The following is an 18,820-nucleotide window of genomic DNA, read 5'->3' as shown; positions in this document are numbered from 1 at the left end:
TACCAACAAGGAAACAGTCCCAGCCTATCCAGTCTGTTCTGAAAACTCAAATCCTCTGGTTTATGGTAACTGGAACTGCACACAATAGTCCAGCAGTATTCTTAAAAGCAACACACATCAAAGTTGCTGGTGAACGCAGCAGGCCAGGCAGCATCTCTAGGAAGAGGCTGCCTGGCCTGCTGCGTTCCTCTTCCTAGAGATGCTGCCTGGCCTGCTGCGTTCACCAGCAACTTTGATGTGTGTTGCTTGAATTTCCAGCATCTGCAGAATTCCTGTTGTTTGAGTATTCTTAAAAGTTCTGTTAAGTCATCTTACCCATCAATGGCACCAGCCATCAAGGCCATAAAGTATATACAGAAAGGTGCTGGAAAGGAGCCAGTAACATAATCAAGTATGTCACCCACTCCGCTCATGGACTGCTTGTCCCACTCCCATTAGGAAGGAGGCTACATATCATTCACACCAGGACCACCAGACTCAAAAAGTTACTTGCCCCAAGAGGTAAGGCTGATCAACACCTCCAGCCATTAACCCTCCCCTCCACAATCCCCAACACCACTATTTCATCATTTCCTGTCAGTCACCTTCTGTACAGACACTCCTGAACCGAGTGTCACTTTATGGACATACAATCAATGTATACAAGCTATCATATGTACTTATATTTATCATGTTTTTAACTTTTGTTCTTTATCTTATGGCGTTTTTTATTGTGCTGCATCAGATCCGGAGTAATAATGACTTCGCCCTCCTTTACATTTGTGTACTGGAATTAATTTTAAACAATCTTGAACCTTTATATAAAGAAAATCAAACTCCAGAAACTAATGGATTGTTCTTGTATCCAAGAGGAAACAGGGGAAGCTCTCAAACCTCCCTGGGGCTGAAAATTCTATGAGAGAAGGGAGATAAATCACAGATTGCACCTTCCCCAAAACGATGTGCTTTAGATCTCTGAGACTGGAGCTAAAAAAAACAAACACTGGGGCAATTTACTTTAATGCCTTATATGTCTGATGATCATGGGAAATACGGCTGGGAGAAATCAACTATTAAACATAAGTAAGTCTGCATGGTAGCGTAGTGGTTAGCACAATACTTTAAAGTACAGGTGACCCAGGTTCAATTCTTGTCACTGCCTGTAAGTTGTTGTATGTTCTCCCCATAACTGCGTAGGTTTCCTCCGGATACTCTGGTTTCCTCCCACAGTCCAAAGACAGTCCCACAGACCCATTGGTAGGTTAACTGGCCATTGTAAATTGTCCCATGGTTAGTCTAGGATTAAAAATTGGGGGATTGCTGGGCAACGTGGCTTGAAGAGCCAGAAGGACCTAATCCGTGCTCTATTTCAATAAAAAACAAATGGAAATTGTTAACTACTAAAGCACGGCCTTAAATGAGAACCTTGTTTATCATGCCAGTGAATAGTCAGATACCTAGCCAAGAGTCAACTCTGAACCTAACCAATTACAATGTCCATACAATAACCAAGATTCAACTCTGAATTACTTAAAGAACATAAAAAGTAGGAACCAGTAGTCAGTCAATTGGCCCTTCAAGTCTGATCCACTCTTTAAATGGATCATGACTAACCAACCTCTGCACCGTTTTTTGAGCCGATTCCCACATCCACCAATTCCTCCAATATACAAAATCTGAACCAGTTCTGAATGTAATCCTTGGTAGGCTCTCCACAGGTATCTAAGAAACAGATTTCGAAAGCCACTCAACTTTCTGGGTAGATCCTTTGATCAGTGGGTGAATTTTATTCCACAACCTACAGATTCATTTTCAAGGACTCTACAACTCAAGTACTCAGTATTATTTATTTATTTATTTTGCATTTGGACAGATTGTCTTCTTTTGCATATTGGTAGTTTGTCAGTCTCTGAGTGCAGCTTTTCCATTATTTCTATTGCATTTCTTTGTTCTACTGAAATGCCTGCAAAAAATGAACCTCAGGGTAGCATACAGTGACATATATGAACTTTGATAATGATTTACTTTCAATCTTAAATCAGCAAATATTACAACAACACAAGATGATGATCACTGAAACCACTTCTGGCAGAAGGCAGTGAATCACTGGAATTCTCAACTTTTGTGTATTCTGAGTAATCTTGTAAATATGTTGTTTGATTAAACATTCTTTGTTGTTTATATAATTATGGTTATATGTAAAAATATGTGAATTGCACGTCATCATGCTACCACATGATAAGTGCATACCTCACTGAAAGTAAACACAAAGTTGGATTTTCATTCTCAGATTTTTTTGAATTAATGCTTTGAAATTACAAAACATAGCAATGGCAATGAGGTATTTTTAAAACAAACCCAAAATGACTAACTCCCTGTTGAAACACAGCAAGATGCTTGAACTAAAAAAAGTAGTGTAGCGAGGAAGTGAATAAAAAAAAATAACAGCCTAGCATGTGCAGAGACTGTTGAGTTAAAAAAAAAGGCCAGAAACGGAAGAATTTACAGGTTCAAAAACAGTGAGTACCGAGAGATAATAATCAAAAAAGCAGAAATGCTGGCTACATCAGAAAGATGGGCATGTTTGATTCCACAAGAGATAACTGGCTCACGTATACTAAGCTAATTGAACAGTATTTTAAAGCAAATGAAATAGCTAATGATAAACAAGCACCAATTTTGCTGTCTGCATTGGGTTTAAAGGCATACAGCGTGCTTTGAAGTTTACCTGCTCCAGTGAAACCAGCAGAAATTAGTTTTGCTGATATTGTCGAAGTAATGCAGGAACATTTAGAAACAAAGCCATCGTTAATTGCAGAACATTTTAGGTTTCATAAGCAGAATTACAAAGAAGGGAACTCGAGGTAAAGGAGCCATTAGGAGGTAGTGACCATAATATGATACGTTTTAATCTACAATTTGAGAGGGAGAAGGGAAAAATCGGAAGTGTCAGTATTACAGTTGAACAAAGGGGACTATGGACCCATGAGGGAAGAGCTGGCCAAAGTTGACTGGAAAGATACCCTAGCAGGGATGACAGTGGAAAAACAATGGCAGGTATTTCTGGGAATAATACAGTAGGTGCAGGATCAGTTCATTCCAGAGGAAGAAAGATTCTAAGGGGAGTAAGGGGCAACCATGGATGACAAGGGAAGTCAAGGACAGTATAAAAATAAAAGAGAAGAAGTATAACATAGTAAGGATGAGCGGGAAGCCAGAGGATTGGGAGACTTTTAAGGAGCAACGGAAGATAACTAAAAAGGCAATACGGGGGGAAAGATGAGGTATGAAGGTAAGCTAGCCAAGAATACAAAGGAGGATAGTAGAAGCTTCTTTAGGGATGTGAAGAGGAAAAAAATTAGTTAAGACCAAAATTGGGCCCTTGAAGACAGAAACGGGTGAAATTATTATGGAGAACAAAGAAATGGCAAACGAGCTGAACAGGTACTTTCGATCTGTCTTCAACAGGGAAGACACAAACAACCTCCCAGATGTAATAGTGGCCAGAGGACCCTGGGTAATGAAGGAACTGAAGGAAATTTGCATTAGGCAGAAAATGGTGTTGGGTAAACTGATGGGAGTGAAGGGTGATAAATCCCCAGGGCCTGATGGTCTGCATCCCAGGGTACTTAAGGAGGTGGCTCTAGAAATCGTGGACACATTTCCAATGTTCTACAGATTCAGGATCAGTTCCTGTGGATTGGAGGGTAGCTAATGTTATCCCACTTTTTAAGAAAGGAGGGAGAGAGAAAACAGGCAATTAGAGACCAGTTAGTCTGACATCAGCGGTGGGGAAGATGCTGGAGTCAATTATAAAAGATGAAATAGCAGCATATTTGGATAGCAGTAGCAGGATAGGTCCGAGTCAGCATGGATTTACGATTGGGAAATCATGCTTGACTAATCTTCTGGAATTTTGAGGATGTAACTATAAAAATGGACATGGGAAAGCCAGTAGATGTAGTGTACCTGGACTTTCAGAAAGCCTTCGATAAGGTCCCACATAGGAGGTTAGTGGGCAAAATTAGAGCACATGGTATTGCGGGTAGGGTACTGACATGGATGGAAAATTGGTTGGCAGACGGGAAACAAAGAGTAGGGATTAATGTGTCCTTTTCAGAATGGCAGGCAGTGACTAGTGGGGTACCGCAAGGTTCAGTGCTGGGACCGCAGCTATTTACAATATACATTAATGATTTAGATGAAAGGATTAAAAGTAACATTAGCAAATTTGCAGATGACACAAAGCTGGGTGACAGTGTGAAAGGTGAAGAGGATGTTATGAGAATGCAGTGTGACTTGGACAGGTTGGGTGAGTAGGCAGATGCATGGCAGATGCAGTTTAATGTGGATAAATGTGAGGTTATCCACTTTGGTGGCAAGAACAGGAAGGCAGATTACTATCTGAATGGTGTCAAGTTAGGAAAAGGGGAAGTACAACGAAATCTGGGTGTCCTTGTTCATCAGTCGCTGAAAGTAAGCATACAGGTACAGCAGGCAGTGAAGAAATCTAATGGCATGTTGGCCTTCGTAACAAGGGGAGTTGAGTATAGGAGCAAAGAGGTCCTTCTGCAGTTGCACAAGGCCCTGGTGAGACCCCACCTGGAGTATTGTGTGCAGTTTTGGTCTCCAAATTTGAGGAAGGACATTCTTGCTATGGAAGGAGTGCAGCGTAGGTTCACTGGGTTAATTGCAGGGATGGCAGGAATGTCATATGTTGAAAGATTGGAGCGACTGGGCTTGTATACACTGGAATTTAGAAGGATGAGAGGGGATCTGATTGAAACATATAAGATTATTAAGGGATTGGAGAGCTAGAGGCAGGAAACATGTTCCTGATGTTGGGGGGGGGGGGGGGGGAGAAGAGTCCAGAACCGGAGGCCACAGTTTAAGAATAAGGGGTAGATCATTTAGAACGGAGTTGAGGAAAAACTTTTTCACACAGAGGGTTGTGGATCTGTGGACTGCTCTGCCTCAGAAAGTAGTGGAGGCCAATTTTCTGGATTCTTTCAAGAAAGAGTTAGATAGAGCTCTTAAAGGTAGCGGACTCAAGGGATATGGGGAGAAGGCAGAAACAGGTACTGATTGTGGATGATCAGCCATGATCACAGTGAATGGTGGTGCTGGTTCAAAGGGCCGAATGGCCTACTCCTGCACCTATTGTCTATTGTCTGTTTCAGTATACGTCGCTGAATTGAAGAAGTTGTCTGAGCATTGTAGGTTCAGTGATGGGGTTAAAGATACACTGAGAGATCATTTAGTTTGTGGAATCTTACAAGAAAGCATTCAAACACGGCTCCTAACTGAAGCACAACTTGCATTTAAAAGAGCAGTCAAAATTGTTATATCAATGGAAACAGCAGACAGAGACGCAATAGAATTGCTGTCAGGAATAAAAGTGAACATGAACAAAATTGCAATGTCTAAGCTGGAAGAGAGTTCAAGGAGTTTCAGGAAAATTGTAAGCATTTGGCTTTTGTGAGTATAAAGAACCAAAGTCTCCATCACATTATTGCATGAACTTCAAGTAGGAGACAAAATACTGCTTGTAAAAGTAGATGCAAAGACCAAAGCCCAGGCAGATAAATGGAAGGTCAAAAAGAAAGCAGTCAATTGGATACGAAAACAGGATTTGTCAGATGATGTTGCGGATGAGGAAATCAAGAGAAGAGATCAGACCTTAAAGGAAGCAATAGTAAGGATTAATATAAGAATACTCCAGTGAACTAAATGCACCTTCCCAAGATCAAGATGCACAAACTAAAAGAAAAGGGAAAGAGAAGAAAGGCATCCAGAGCTGTCAGAACCATTTCCTGCAGTCTCAGGGTCAATTCCTACAACCACCTCAGAGGAGCCATCGAACCTGCTATTGTTTCACAGCCACGTCTCACCTGCCAAGCACAGCAATCCCCCTCGTCAGGAAAGATGTTATCCTACAAGAGTAAAAATCCTCCACAGCAATTAAATCTTTCGGCCTGAATGAGATGATTTAAATTTTATTATGTTGTGGATGTCTGTATACTGTAGTTGTATTATATAATATACTGGGGGGGATTGTTGGGTATTTAACATTTCAGTATCATTTAAATAATTTTGTAAATATATTGTTTGGTTAATTATTCTATATAATTCTTTATGATTATATGTAAAAATAAATGAATTGCCTATGCCATCACTCTACCATGTGATATGTGTGTGACTTACTTGAAGTAAACACAAAGTTAGGTTTGCATTGCCAGACTCCCATGTCTTCCTTTGAATTAATATAACGTTTTGAAGTTGCAAAACATGACCATGGGTGTGTGGAATGCGCTGCCAGGGATGGTGCTGGAGGCAAATATATTAGAGACATCCAAAGATTCAAAGAACATTATCAAAAAATGTATACATTATACAACTTGAGATTTGTCTGTTCACAGGCATCCACAAAGCAAGAAACCCAAAGAACAATTAAAAAAAAGATTTTCCTGAAACTCCATGAACTCTCTTCCAGTTTAGACATTGCAATTTTGTTCACGTTCACTTTTATTCCTGACAGCAATTCTATTGTGTCTCTGTCTGCTGTTTCCATTGATATAACAATTTTGACTGCTCTTTTAAAAGCAAGTTGTGCTTCAGTTAGGAGCTGTGTTTGAATGCTTTCTTGTAAGATTCCACAAACTAAATGATCTCTCGGTGCATCTTTAACCCCATCACTGAACCTACAATGCTCAGACAACTTTTTCAATTCAGCTTCTTCGATTAAGGATCTCTGGGAACAAGACTTACAGACATTAACATCTGAGGAAACTAGAAATGAAATTTTTAAACTGGTTAATACGTCATTGTGGATATATCTCCCTACTGTGACAGATGCAATAATGGAGAAGCTTCATTAATTCATATGTTTTGGACTTGTCCATGTCTTGAAAAATATTGGAAGGAAGTTTTTCAAACTTTTTCTTTACATTTCAAAGTCAATTTTAAGCCTAATCCTCTGACGGCCCTATTCAGTATTGTTGCAGGACAAGATATCAAGTTGAAGACATCAGATTTACATATTTTGGCCTTTAGCTCTCTTATAGCTAGGAGGGCACTTTTGTTTAAATGGAAAGGTGGTTCTCCTGCTACACATGCTCAATGGTTATGCGATGTTATGTCACGCTTAGATTTAGAGAAGTTTTGTTGTTCAATTTCTGAATCTCGTCAAGACTTTCAAACATTGTGGGACCCTTTCTGAATTATTTTCAAAACTTTCAAAACCCTCAATTCATTGTTTAAATTTAGATGTTGGCTATTATTAATTTTTATTATACGAGAAGGTATTTTACCTTTTCTTCTCCTTAATAAACATCTTCAGTCTTGGAAGGGGTTAGATTCTCTTTTTTGTAATAAATTAATATATTTCAATTATATTTACCTACATGAATACAGAGTGAGATTGTTATTATGAATAGATATAATGTAATAGATATAATGTTTTTTTCAACCTTTATATATACTTTCTTGTACTCTGTATTCTTTTATGTAGAAACTAATAAAAACACTGAAAGAGAAAAAAAGACAGACTGAAACCACTGCACAGAAAAAGAGAAAGGAAAAAGAAAAACAAAAAAAAACATGCAGACAGAAGCAAATGACAGTGTTCCACTTGTATTTTTTTAGTCCTGAGATCTGCTCCCTGGAGCAGCCAGAGTACGCCTAAGCCTCAGCCTCAGTAGCACAGTAGCCAGAGCAGTTCACCACCAAGAGATGAATGAACATCACAGAAGAGTGAGTGAAATCAGCCCAACCTTCTGGCTTTCCAGTCTATTTGGCATATGAATTGCTGAAGCACCCAGTATTGCCTTGCTCAAGGACCTGGACCACAGCGTAGCAATATGCTTGGGCCACCCAGCCAGAAGCTGTTCTGGAAATCGACTCGGCACTTGGAACAATCCAACCCCTCACCCGCATTAGGTGGATGGGCATCGAAACTCTTCCAAACTTCAAAGTAAACTTTATCAGAGTACATACATGTCACCACATAAAACCCAGATTCTTTTTTTCCTGCAGGCAAACTAAGTAAATCTATAGAAGAGTAATTGTAAATGGGATCAATGACCAACAAACTGCACAAATACAAATATAAATAAAGTGCAATAAATAATAAGAGAATGAAATAACAAGATGAAGAGTCTTTAAAGTGAGACCAACAGTTGTGAGAACACCAGAAATAGAATGAGCGTAGTTATACCCTTTTGTTCAAAAGCCTGATGGTTGAGGGGTAGTAACTGTTCTTGAACCTGGTGGTTGGCCCACAACGTTGTGCCACTCCATAATGTTAACATTTAAGAGAATAGGCATATGGATGAAAGAAAAATAGATGGCTCTTTGGGAAGGAATGCTTGGAATGATGTTGGAGTAGGTTAAAACATCAGCGCAACATTCTGGGCCGAAGGGCCTGAAATGTGCTGTACTGTTCAAGGTTCAACTTGGCAAAGCTAGACACCATCCAGGGAAGCAGAGGTATAATTTTCTGGTCAAAACCCTGCATCAGGACCCAAAACATTGTCCATTTCTTTGCCTCCACAGATATTGCCTGACCACCTAAGGATATGTCCACACTAGACCGGATAACTTTGAAAACGCTGGTTTCGCATAATAAAAACGATAGGCGTCCACACCAGGCATTTTTGAAAATACCCCCGTCCACATTAAAATGGGTATTTGGGCAAATCTCCTCCTACTGGGCATGCGCAGGACACATCTACAGAAAACAAGCAAAGAGGAAATGATATACTTGGTGCGTGTTTATCCAGTTACAGACTAGAAAAACTTAAAAGGAAATTGCCAAATGACAGACAGCTGTTGGCTCTCGCGCAGGAGGACTTAAAACTGAAAAAAAATGAATATTGAAGCGTATGGTGGCAACCGACAGGGAGTGCACAGACAGTATGACCCGGCTGACGACGAACATTGAAAAAATTACTAACTCTGTTGCAGAGGGATTTGCAATGATGAGGAATATGATGGCTCCCCCCCAGTACTTTTCACCACAATACCAGCCTTACAGCCACTACAATAGCTACACATACGGACACACAGACCCCTGGGATGTCCACCAACATCTTCCCCACTCCCACAGAGGGGTCACCCTGGAAACATTTCCTACATTTCCTACTCTTCACAGATGAAAGGGACAACAGGTTTTTTAAAACCTCTGGTTACCCCATACACACTACAATGTTCAACCAGCGTTTTCAGATTTAAATACTCTGGACAGCATATTAGAAAAGCTCTGTTTTCGGGGGAGGAAAACGCCATTTCAGTGTGGACGGAGGGTCAAAACAAAGAGAAAAAGCTTCGGTTTACGGTTTTATCCAGTTTAGTGTGGACGTAGCCTAAGTTCCTCTGGCAGTTGTCCTTTGCACTATATCTGAAGTCTCGTATGCCTCCATGACATCAGCCTGTCCAGTTACCCATGTTTCAGTTAAGTCATTTCTCATTTTTCCCCACTCCTTTGTACAGAGGTAAAACCTCTTGCATCTCTGTTCCACAATAAATCCACCACCCAAGGAAACAGTCTGGTGAATCTTCGTTGCATTGGCTTTCTGTCAAATTGTTCCTTTATTTGGTTAAAGGGACCAGAATTGTAGCTAAATTTTCTGAATGGAGCTGAACTGGACTACCTCCACCAGATTGAGTGGATTCTAGAGAGAAAGAATTATCAATGCTTTGGGCCAAAACATCAACAACTGCTAAACCTAAAGATAAAGTTCAAAGTTCAAAGTAAATTTATTGTCAAGGTACATCTATGTCATCATATACAACCCTGTCATTTGTTTTCTTGCAGGCATTCATAGTAAATGAAAAGAAACAATAGAATCAATGACAGACTGCAAACACCAATGTGCAGGAGAAAACAAACTCTGTAAATATGAGAGTAAAAATATAATAACAAATAAAAAATAATTATTGAGAACATACGACGAAGAGTCCTTGAAAGTGAGTGCGCAGATTGTAGGAACAGTTTAGTGATGGGGTGAGTGAAGCTATCCTCCAGTTCAAGAGCCTGATGGTTGAGGTACTAACTATTCCTGAACCTTTGACACACGCACATCAAAACACAGACCGAAAAGTGTTGTTTGATTCAAATCAAATCAGCATGCCACATTTCCAGTGCCAACGCATCATGCCAGCAATTTACCAACTCTAATCTCTACATTTTTAAGAATGTAGGAAGAAACCGGAATACTCAGAGGATACCCATGCAATCATAGGGAGAATGTACAAAATCCTCACAGGCAACAGCAGGAATTGAACCCCAATCTTACAACTGGCACTGTAAAGCATTGTGTGAACCACAACTGCTCCAGGACCTACTGAGTTCCTCCTGCAGATCGTTTGTTGCTCCAGAATCCAGTGTCTACAGTCTCTTGTCTCCACTGAACTGGAGTAGCCTTATACAAATGTGGCTACGAGAGCAGCTCAGAGGCTGGAGATCCTATAGTTTCATTTGGCTGTATTCACATGGATGGGTGAATAACAATTAAACTTGAACTTCCTAACTCCCTAAAGCCTTCCACTATCTACAAGGCTCAAGTCACGAGTGTCATGGAACACTCTCCACTTCCCATGATGGTCAAAACCGCCCAACTCATCACTGGCACCAGCCTACTGGCCATCAAGTATCCACGCCAGGACCATCAGACTCAAAAACTGTTATTTTCCCAAGCAATAAGGCTGATCAACACCTCCACCCATTAACCCATCACTCCACATCCTCAACTAGCACTACTTAATTATTTCCTGTCAGTCATCTTATACACAAGCACTCCTGTGTCCAGCATCACTTTATGACATACATTCTATGTACTTAAGCCATCTTCCTTTTCTATATTTATTCTGCTTTTACTATTGCGATCAGGTTCTTTATCTTGAGTATTCTTCTTTTGGGCTGCATCAGATCCAGACTAACAACCCTTCACACTTGTATACTGAAAATGGTTTTAAACAATCTTGATTCTAGTGTGGATGAGTGCATCTTCAACAATACTCAGAGGCTTAAACAGCCCACTTTTTAGGCATCCTATCCACAACCAGTCACTCTCCACCTAAGCATAGTGACAGCAGTTTGTCCCATCTACAAGATGCTCTGCAGCAACTCACTAAGACTTTTTAGACAGCTCCTTGACTTCTATCATCTGCATGGGCAGCAAGAGCACGGGGAACACCACCACCTGGAAATTGCCCTTCAATGCACACACCACCCTGATTTGGAAATACTGTATATCGCTGTTCCTTTACCATCACTGAATCAGAATCTTTGAACTCCTTCCCTAACAGCACTGTGGGTAAACCTATATCTCAACACCTGGTTGAAGAGTGCTATAAAAACCGCTCGCTCGACATCAACAAAACTACAAAGCAGGCTGCTAACTTCAGGAGAGGGAAGGAGACCAAACATCCTTCTGTCCAGATTAGCGAATCAGAGGTGGAGAGGGTCAGTAGCTTTTAGCACCCAGATGTTAATGCATGGTTGACCTGTACTAGGCCCAGCACAGTGATGCACTCAAGGAAAGAACACCAATGCTTTTATTTCATTAGGAGGTTGGCTGATCAAACACTGACAAACTGTTGAAAGTGCCCTGACTGGTTGCATCATGGTCCGATGGTACAACAATTCAAACACACAGGAACAGAAGCCACTGTAGAGAGCAGTGGACTCTGACCTATACATCACAGGTAACTCTTTCCCCACATTCAGTAGTATCAACAAAAGGCACCACCTCAAGAAGGTAACATCTAATATCAAACATCCATGCCATCTTCTCACAGCTGCCATCAAGCAGGAGGTACAGAAGCCAAAAGTCTCACATGATCAGGTTCAGTAACAGATACTCCCCTTCACCCATTTTATTCTTAATCCAACTTGCACAACACTGTTAGTTTATCCACACTATAACCACTTTGACCCTCTTGCGCTAAAATGGACTTTTATTGTTCTAATCGTGTTGTACATTTTTCTTGCAAATACTGTTTAAATGATGCAATGTGCATGAAACAAGTTTTCCATTACACCTGTGCAAGCACACGCTTGAGCACATAATAATAAACTGGACTTTGAGTTCCCCCTGCACTTCTGTGTATTGCTCAAGAAGAATACAGTTGTAATTGAGAAAGTGAAAGCAACACTCCTCCACCCCACCACTCCTCTTCCCAAAACCACCTACTGCCCCAAACCAACACCTACCCTCCCCCATACTGTCCTCCCCTCCCTGCTACTCTTAACCCCTCTGCACTCACCTTCATGTAATGCATTTAATATTTCAGTAATATTTGAGCAACATTGTAAATATATTGTTTAATTAGCATTGTTTTAAAATGAACCCAAGATGACCTGTTGAATTGCAGCACATTTTTACTTCAAAAGGGCAGAGAGACATTAGAGTAAAAAAAAAGCGCAGCATGTGTTTCTTTGGAAGGGGAGAGAGAGATGGTCAAGTTTAAAAGAAAGGCAGAAAACAGATGACACACAAAATGCTGGAGGAACTCAGCAGGCCCGGCAGTAGCTATGGAGAAGAATAAATAGTCGACATTTTGGGTCAAGACCCTTCATCAGGGCTGGAAAGGAAGGGGAGAAGTAAGAGTAAGAAGGTGGGGTTGGGGGGGAGAGAGGGGAAGAACTCCCGATCTCTGCAATGACTTCAAGTTACCTTGCCCCAACCTTCTCACTTTCACGATGGATGTCCAGACCCTATACACTTACACCCTCCCCCGGTTTCACCCATCACCTGAACCTTGCAGAACATAGAACACAAAAGAGTACAGCACAGGAACAGGCTATTCGGCCCAGTGTTATACCAAACCAGCTAAAAAGCAAATCAAAAACACCCAGGAACTAATCCCTCCTGCCTACACAATGTCCATATCTCTCCATTTACCTTACATCCATGTGCCTATCCAAACATCTCTTAAAGGCCTCTAATGTATTTACCTCTACCAGGCAGTGTATTCCCAGCATCCATGGCTCTCCGAGTTAAAAAAAACTGACCCCTCACATCCCCTCTGGTATTAGACATTTCAACCCTGGGAAACAGATACTCTGTCCATTATCCACACCTCTCATAACCTCGTAAAGCTCTATCAGATCTCCTGTCAGCCTCCAACACTGCAGAGAAAACAACCCAAGTTTATCCAGCCTCTCATAATAGAACATGCCCTCTAAACCAGACGGCATCCCGGTGATATTCTTCTGCACGCTCTCCAAAGCCTCAACATCCTTCCTATCGTGGGGCAACCAGAACTGTACACAATACTTCAGCTGTCGCCAAACCAGAGTTTTATAAGGTTGTAACATAACCTCCTGACTCTTGAACTCAGTGCCTTGACTAATACAAGCAAGCATTCCATAAGCCTTCTTAACCACCTTATCAACCTGTATAGCAACTTTCAAGGAGCTATGAACTTGAAGCCCAAGATCCCTCTGCGCAGCAATACTGTTAAGGACTTTGTACTTACAGCGTATTGTCTCCGTGCATTTGCCCTACTGAGATGCAACACTTCACATTCATCTGAGTTAATCACCATCTGCCATTTCTTAGCCCACATCTGCAACTGATCTATATCACATAATCTCTGTCTGTCCCCCTCACTATCAAGTCCCCTATAACTATTGCACTGGCTGACTTTACTCTTCCCCGTCACAGCTCAGCTACAGTGCCATCAGCCTGGCAGCTGCTGCCGTGCTCTGATGGGTCATCCCCCCCAGCAGCATCCAAAGGGGTATACTTGTTGCTGAGCAGAATGGCCACAGGGGAACCCTGCACCGGCTTCTTAATCCCCTTACCTCTCCTGCTGTCAGAAGCCTGTACTCTGGGTGTGATCACATCTTCAAAAGTCTCATCTACATCTTCAGCCTTCTGAATGATCCTGTGTACATCAAACTGCAGCTCCAACTCCTTGATCTGGTCAGTCAGGCTCTGAAGTGGAAGTGCACTTCCTACAGATGTTGTCATCAGAGAAAGTCAGGTATCTTGAAATCCCACATCTGACAGGAAAAGTATTCCATCCTGACCACTCAATACCAAAAAGAAAAAGGCTTCCCTCTTCTTAACTGTGTCTCTGCCTGTTCACACTGAACCCTGTTAAGGCAAAGCCTTCAGACTCCATCATTGGCACACTCCAACAATGGCCACTCCACTTGAGACTACCCTCCTTTTATTTGCAGCTAAGGTTAGGCCTCTGATGCCAACACTTTCCAAGACTGTGCAGTCCAAAAAGACAGGCCTTGCTCTAATCTCTCATTTTAGCCTATCTCCTGACTTCTGTAGGGCTCTGACCAATACACAATCATCTCGCCTGGGCCACCGAGAAAAGGCTTCTTCCTCCTCTCCCTCCACCTTCTTGTTCTGACCTCCCTTTCCTTTTCAGTCCAACGAAGGGTCTCAACCCGAAACATTGACTATTTACTCTTTTTCGTAGATGTTGCCTGGTCTACTGAGTTCCTCCAGCATTTTGTATGTGTTGCTTTGGATTTCCAGCATCTGCAGATCAAAAAACAGATGAAATTAACAAGCAATGTGTAAGGCCACAGGTTCATAAACCATGAGTTCCAGGTGACAATAATAAGCAGAAATTGCTGGCTACATCTGAAAGATAGATGCATCCAATTGCATAACAGATAACTGGATTATTTATACTGAACAAATGAAGCAGCATTTTAAAGCAAATGAAATAGCCCATGCAAAATAAATGTCAGTGTTGCTGAGTTCAATAGGTAGAAAGAGACGCAACTGAGTTGCAGTGAGGAATAAAAGTGAGTGTGAACAAAATTGCAATGTCAAAACAGAAACCTGTCTGGCCAATCAAACTGTGTTACCGTTGTGGCAGAGACTCACATACATCAGAACAACGCAGGTTTTAAGGCAAAACTTGCAAGAAAATGCAACAAGGTAGGACACATACAAAGAGCATGTCAGGCAGAAAAAAATAAATGGACTGTAGAGGGAAGAGACAAAAATAAAAACTCAAGTTGCACTTTCAAAAAGACCACCAACTTGCATCTGTAATGAAAAACCTGATATGATGAGAGTGACACAGGACTACATAGCCTTGAAATTTACAATGTGAAAATTAACAATAGACAACCAATATGGCTTACACTGAAGTGAACAGCAAACTAATTGAAATGGAATTGGATACTGGCTGGGCTGTTTCAGTCATTCAACAAAATAAGTTCGAACATCATTTCAAAGATACTAAACTGAAACCTGAAAATATCCAACTAAGAAATTATACAGGAGAAAAAAAACTGTCAGAATGACATTCTTAACAGTGAAATACAACAACCAACAAGCCACATTGGGCTTGTTTGTTGTAAAAACAGGAGGGCCGGCATTGTGGGGCCATGATTGGCTGAGACAACTACAACTTGATTGGAGATCCACATGCCACATCCCTTGTAATGGAGTCAACTGAAAGCGAATTTAGAAAGGTTCTGGATGGGGCCACAGCAGTTTGAGGATAGCACTGGAAAACTCTAACTTATCGAAGGTAAGATAGTTAAATGAAAATGCCACACTTAAGTTTTACAAAGTCCATCCATGATAAAGTAGCCAGATAGCAAGATCACATGGAAGCTGAAAGAATTCTTTCCAAGGTCATAGGTTAAGCAGAGCCCATGGACAACACCAATGGTCCCAATAGTCAAGGAGGATGGATCTGTCAGGATCTGTGGTGGTTTTAAGATCACCATCAACCCAGTATTGAAAGTAGATTATTACCCTTTGCCCAGGATAGAGGATACTGTATCATTGCAAACCTTTCTGCAACCTTACTGTATCATTGTAAAGTGGACTTTCTGAGGCCTACCTACAGATGGAGATAGGAGTCCAAATTGTTTCTCATCTTAAACACTCACAAAGGGCTTCATCATTCTAATAAGCTTATTTTTGGAATAGCATCTACATCAGCACTCTGGCAGAAAGCTATAAACCAGATGCTGCAAGGCTGACCAGGCATGCAGTGTTACTTGGATGACATCATTCTTACCAGTGAGGATGATGAGGAACACATCCAAAATCTCAAGACAGTGTTACAGAAATTAGAAGATTCAGGGCTCAGAGCATGACGCAACAAGTATGAATTCTTTAAATCAAGCATCACTAACTGTGGTCACACCATTGACACACAAGAACTACACAGTGTGCTGAGAAAATTCAAGCAGTAGTGGATGCCCGTTTAGTCTTGGAAAATGAAATACCTGAAAAGTTTATAAAAGAGAACACTTCTCTTGACCTATTCTCCCTAATGCAAATCAAAAGGCAGAGATGATCCAAAGGAAAACCAGAAAGGAGTATAGGAGGGATAATGGCGCCAAACAGCGACTCCTTTGCTTGCATCTTCAGAAACAGCTCTATTTCTACCTTTAATATCTTTATTTTTCCCTTTCAGGGTTCTTTTGAAGACCCTGACCTGGAGTTACACGCAGGCTTCGGTTCTTTGCAGGAATGGGACCCGTTCTCGGGGTTCCACGACTGGCCATTATTTGACATGCCAAGGGTTTGGCCTGAGAGTTTTGATCGTGTTCGGAAGCCTAAGATCTCGGGCTCTGGAGATGGGGTGGGGATCGAGGGTCGATGTCACAGTAGGAGATTCGTGAGTCATCAGGGAGGCCAGAAAATCTTTCGCTGTGGGCCCAAGACCCAAGGTCTTTGTGATCTTCAGACACAGAGCTCGAAAAAAGCGACGAAATGGACTTTTAATATCGTAAACCAGCGGGTTGTTGTTATGTCTACCACTCATTGTGAAAATGGGGGACACCTCTTACCAGGGAGAGAGAGAACCTTTGGTTTGTCAATTGTCGGATGAAATGTGAAGCTTTTGGGGTAACTTTGGTCTGTGTCTTTGCTATTGCTTAGCACACGCTTGGGCTCAGTAATGGTACCGATGCGCTTTTTTTTGCTGGTGGGGGGGAGAGGGGGGAGAGGGGGGAGACTTTGGGGATCCCACGTTTAACTGTCGTTCATTCTTTGGGGCATTTCTCCGTTTTCGTGGAGTTTTGCAAAGAAAAAGCATTTCAGGATGTATATTGTAGACATTTCTCTGACATTAAATTTGACCTTTGAATCTTTGAAAAGACTCCACATTGTCTCAGATCTACATGACCACCCAGAGTGGCTGGAATATACAGCCAAAATTCCAGTACTCCCATTTTTAGCAGTGCCAGGATAAACTTGCCCTCAGTAGGGATTCTCTTATGTGGGGATTGAGAGTTGCTGTACCATCCAAATGAGAGCTAAAGTGTTGGAGGAGCTACACGCTTGTCATCTAGGTGTGGTCAAAATGAAAGTGTTGACTTGAAGCTTTGTATGGTGGTCTGGAATAGATCAGCAGATCGAGCAACTTGCCATACAATGTTTGGGATGCCATGTCCAGAAGAAAGGTGTCCAGAGCTGTCAGAACCACTTCCTGCAGTCAAACAACTTCCAGAGGAGACCCCACTACTCAAGATTGTTTCACAGCCACAAGTCTCACTTGCCAAGCAGAAATCCTCCACAGCAATTAAATCTTCAGGACGATTTAAAATTTATTATGCTGTGGATATCAAAGTTCAAATTAAATTTATTATCAAAGTACATATATGTCACCAGATACAACAGACTCATTTTTCTCGTGGGCACCCTCAGTAAATCCATAACAGAATAATAAACATGATAGAATCAACAAAAGGCTACACAAACTCGGGTGTTCAACCAGTGTACAAAAGTCAAAATGCAAAAATATAAAAAGAAAGAAATAATAATAAGTAAATAAATAATGAATATTGAGAACATGATATGAAGAGTCCTTGAAAGTGACTTCCTACGTTGTGGGAACAGATTAGTGAAGGGGCAGATGAAGTGATCTCCACTGGTTCAACAGCCTGATGGTTGAGAGGTAATAACTGTTGTTGAACCTGCTGGTGTGAGTCCTGAGGGGAGGTTCCTGATGATAGATGTTGTTTTTTCTTTTAACTTTTAACTCACTCTCACCCCCTCCTCCCGACCCCTACCAAACATCCACACCCACCCAACCTCCGCTACCCTACCCCCCTCCCGAACCTCCTCATCCTTTCCCCTATCTCCCTTCCATAATACTACCTCTAAACGTCCCCACTCCACACCCACGCTCCCCGACAGTCCGCAGTCCCCGATTCCAGTACCTCGGCGCCTCAGCGACCCACGACTTTCCAACCGCCGAAAGCGCGGAGTTAAATTCACCGCCATTACCGCCTCCCGCTCGCAGCGTCATCAAGACCCGCTCCCGAGCGACAACAACAGTCCTTAAGCCCCGCCCACTGAGAGGCACGCAGCGTCGTAGCCCCGCCCATTGAGAGGCACGCAGCGTCTTAGTCCCGCCCATTGATTGGCACGCAGCGTCTTAGCCCCGCCCATTGAGAGGCACGCAGCGTCGTAGCCCCGCCCATTGAGAGGCACGCAGCGTCGTAGCCCCGCCCCATGTCCTCGGGGCCGTATTCTTGCTCAGAGGAAGAGTAGCCTCCACCTTCCTCAACGAGATCACGGAACGAGACATCGAGTCCCGCTCTCTCCCCATCTCAGATGGCTCTAGATTCCTGCTTCATGACTAATTTTATCGATGCACCACGTAAACCGTCTTATCGGGATACAACACGGCTTGGTCTGCGAAATGCTTTGTTCGTGACTTCAGATGGTGGGGAGGCTCGTGCCCGTGATGGAGCTGGCTGAGTGCGCAACTTTCTGTAGCTTTTTCCAATCCTGTGCTATGGCCAATGAACACTAACTATTTCAATATATTTGCTCTCTTTTTGCACTATTTTGAAATTGTAATTCATAATATATTTTTTTGTCTTGCACTG

At 42.0% G+C, this 18,820-nt stretch overlaps 1 protein-coding gene across 2 annotated transcripts in view; it reads right to left on the bottom strand.

Annotated features, from left to right (window-relative positions):
- Positions 1-18,238, bottom strand: part of depdc4 (DEP domain containing 4) — a 68,722-nt gene extending 50,484 nt beyond the window's left edge. For both annotated transcript variants that reach the window (XM_063057342.1, XM_063057343.1), the window contains exon 1: positions 18,146-18,238. In XM_063057342.1, the coding sequence (XP_062913412.1) occupies positions 18,146-18,209 (64 nt within the window). In that variant the 5' untranslated portion in view covers positions 18,210-18,238. The remainder of the gene's footprint in view (positions 1-18,145) is intronic.
- Positions 18,239-18,820: the final 582 nt, after the last annotated feature.

The sequence above is a fragment of the Mobula hypostoma genome, chromosome 9 (genome assembly GCF_963921235.1).
Source record: "Mobula hypostoma chromosome 9, sMobHyp1.1, whole genome shotgun sequence".
In the NCBI taxonomy this organism is placed as follows: Eukaryota; Metazoa; Chordata; class Chondrichthyes; order Myliobatiformes; family Myliobatidae; genus Mobula; species Mobula hypostoma.
Note: the sequence above shows the minus strand (reverse complement) of the source record. Positions and strands in the feature narration are given on the sequence as shown.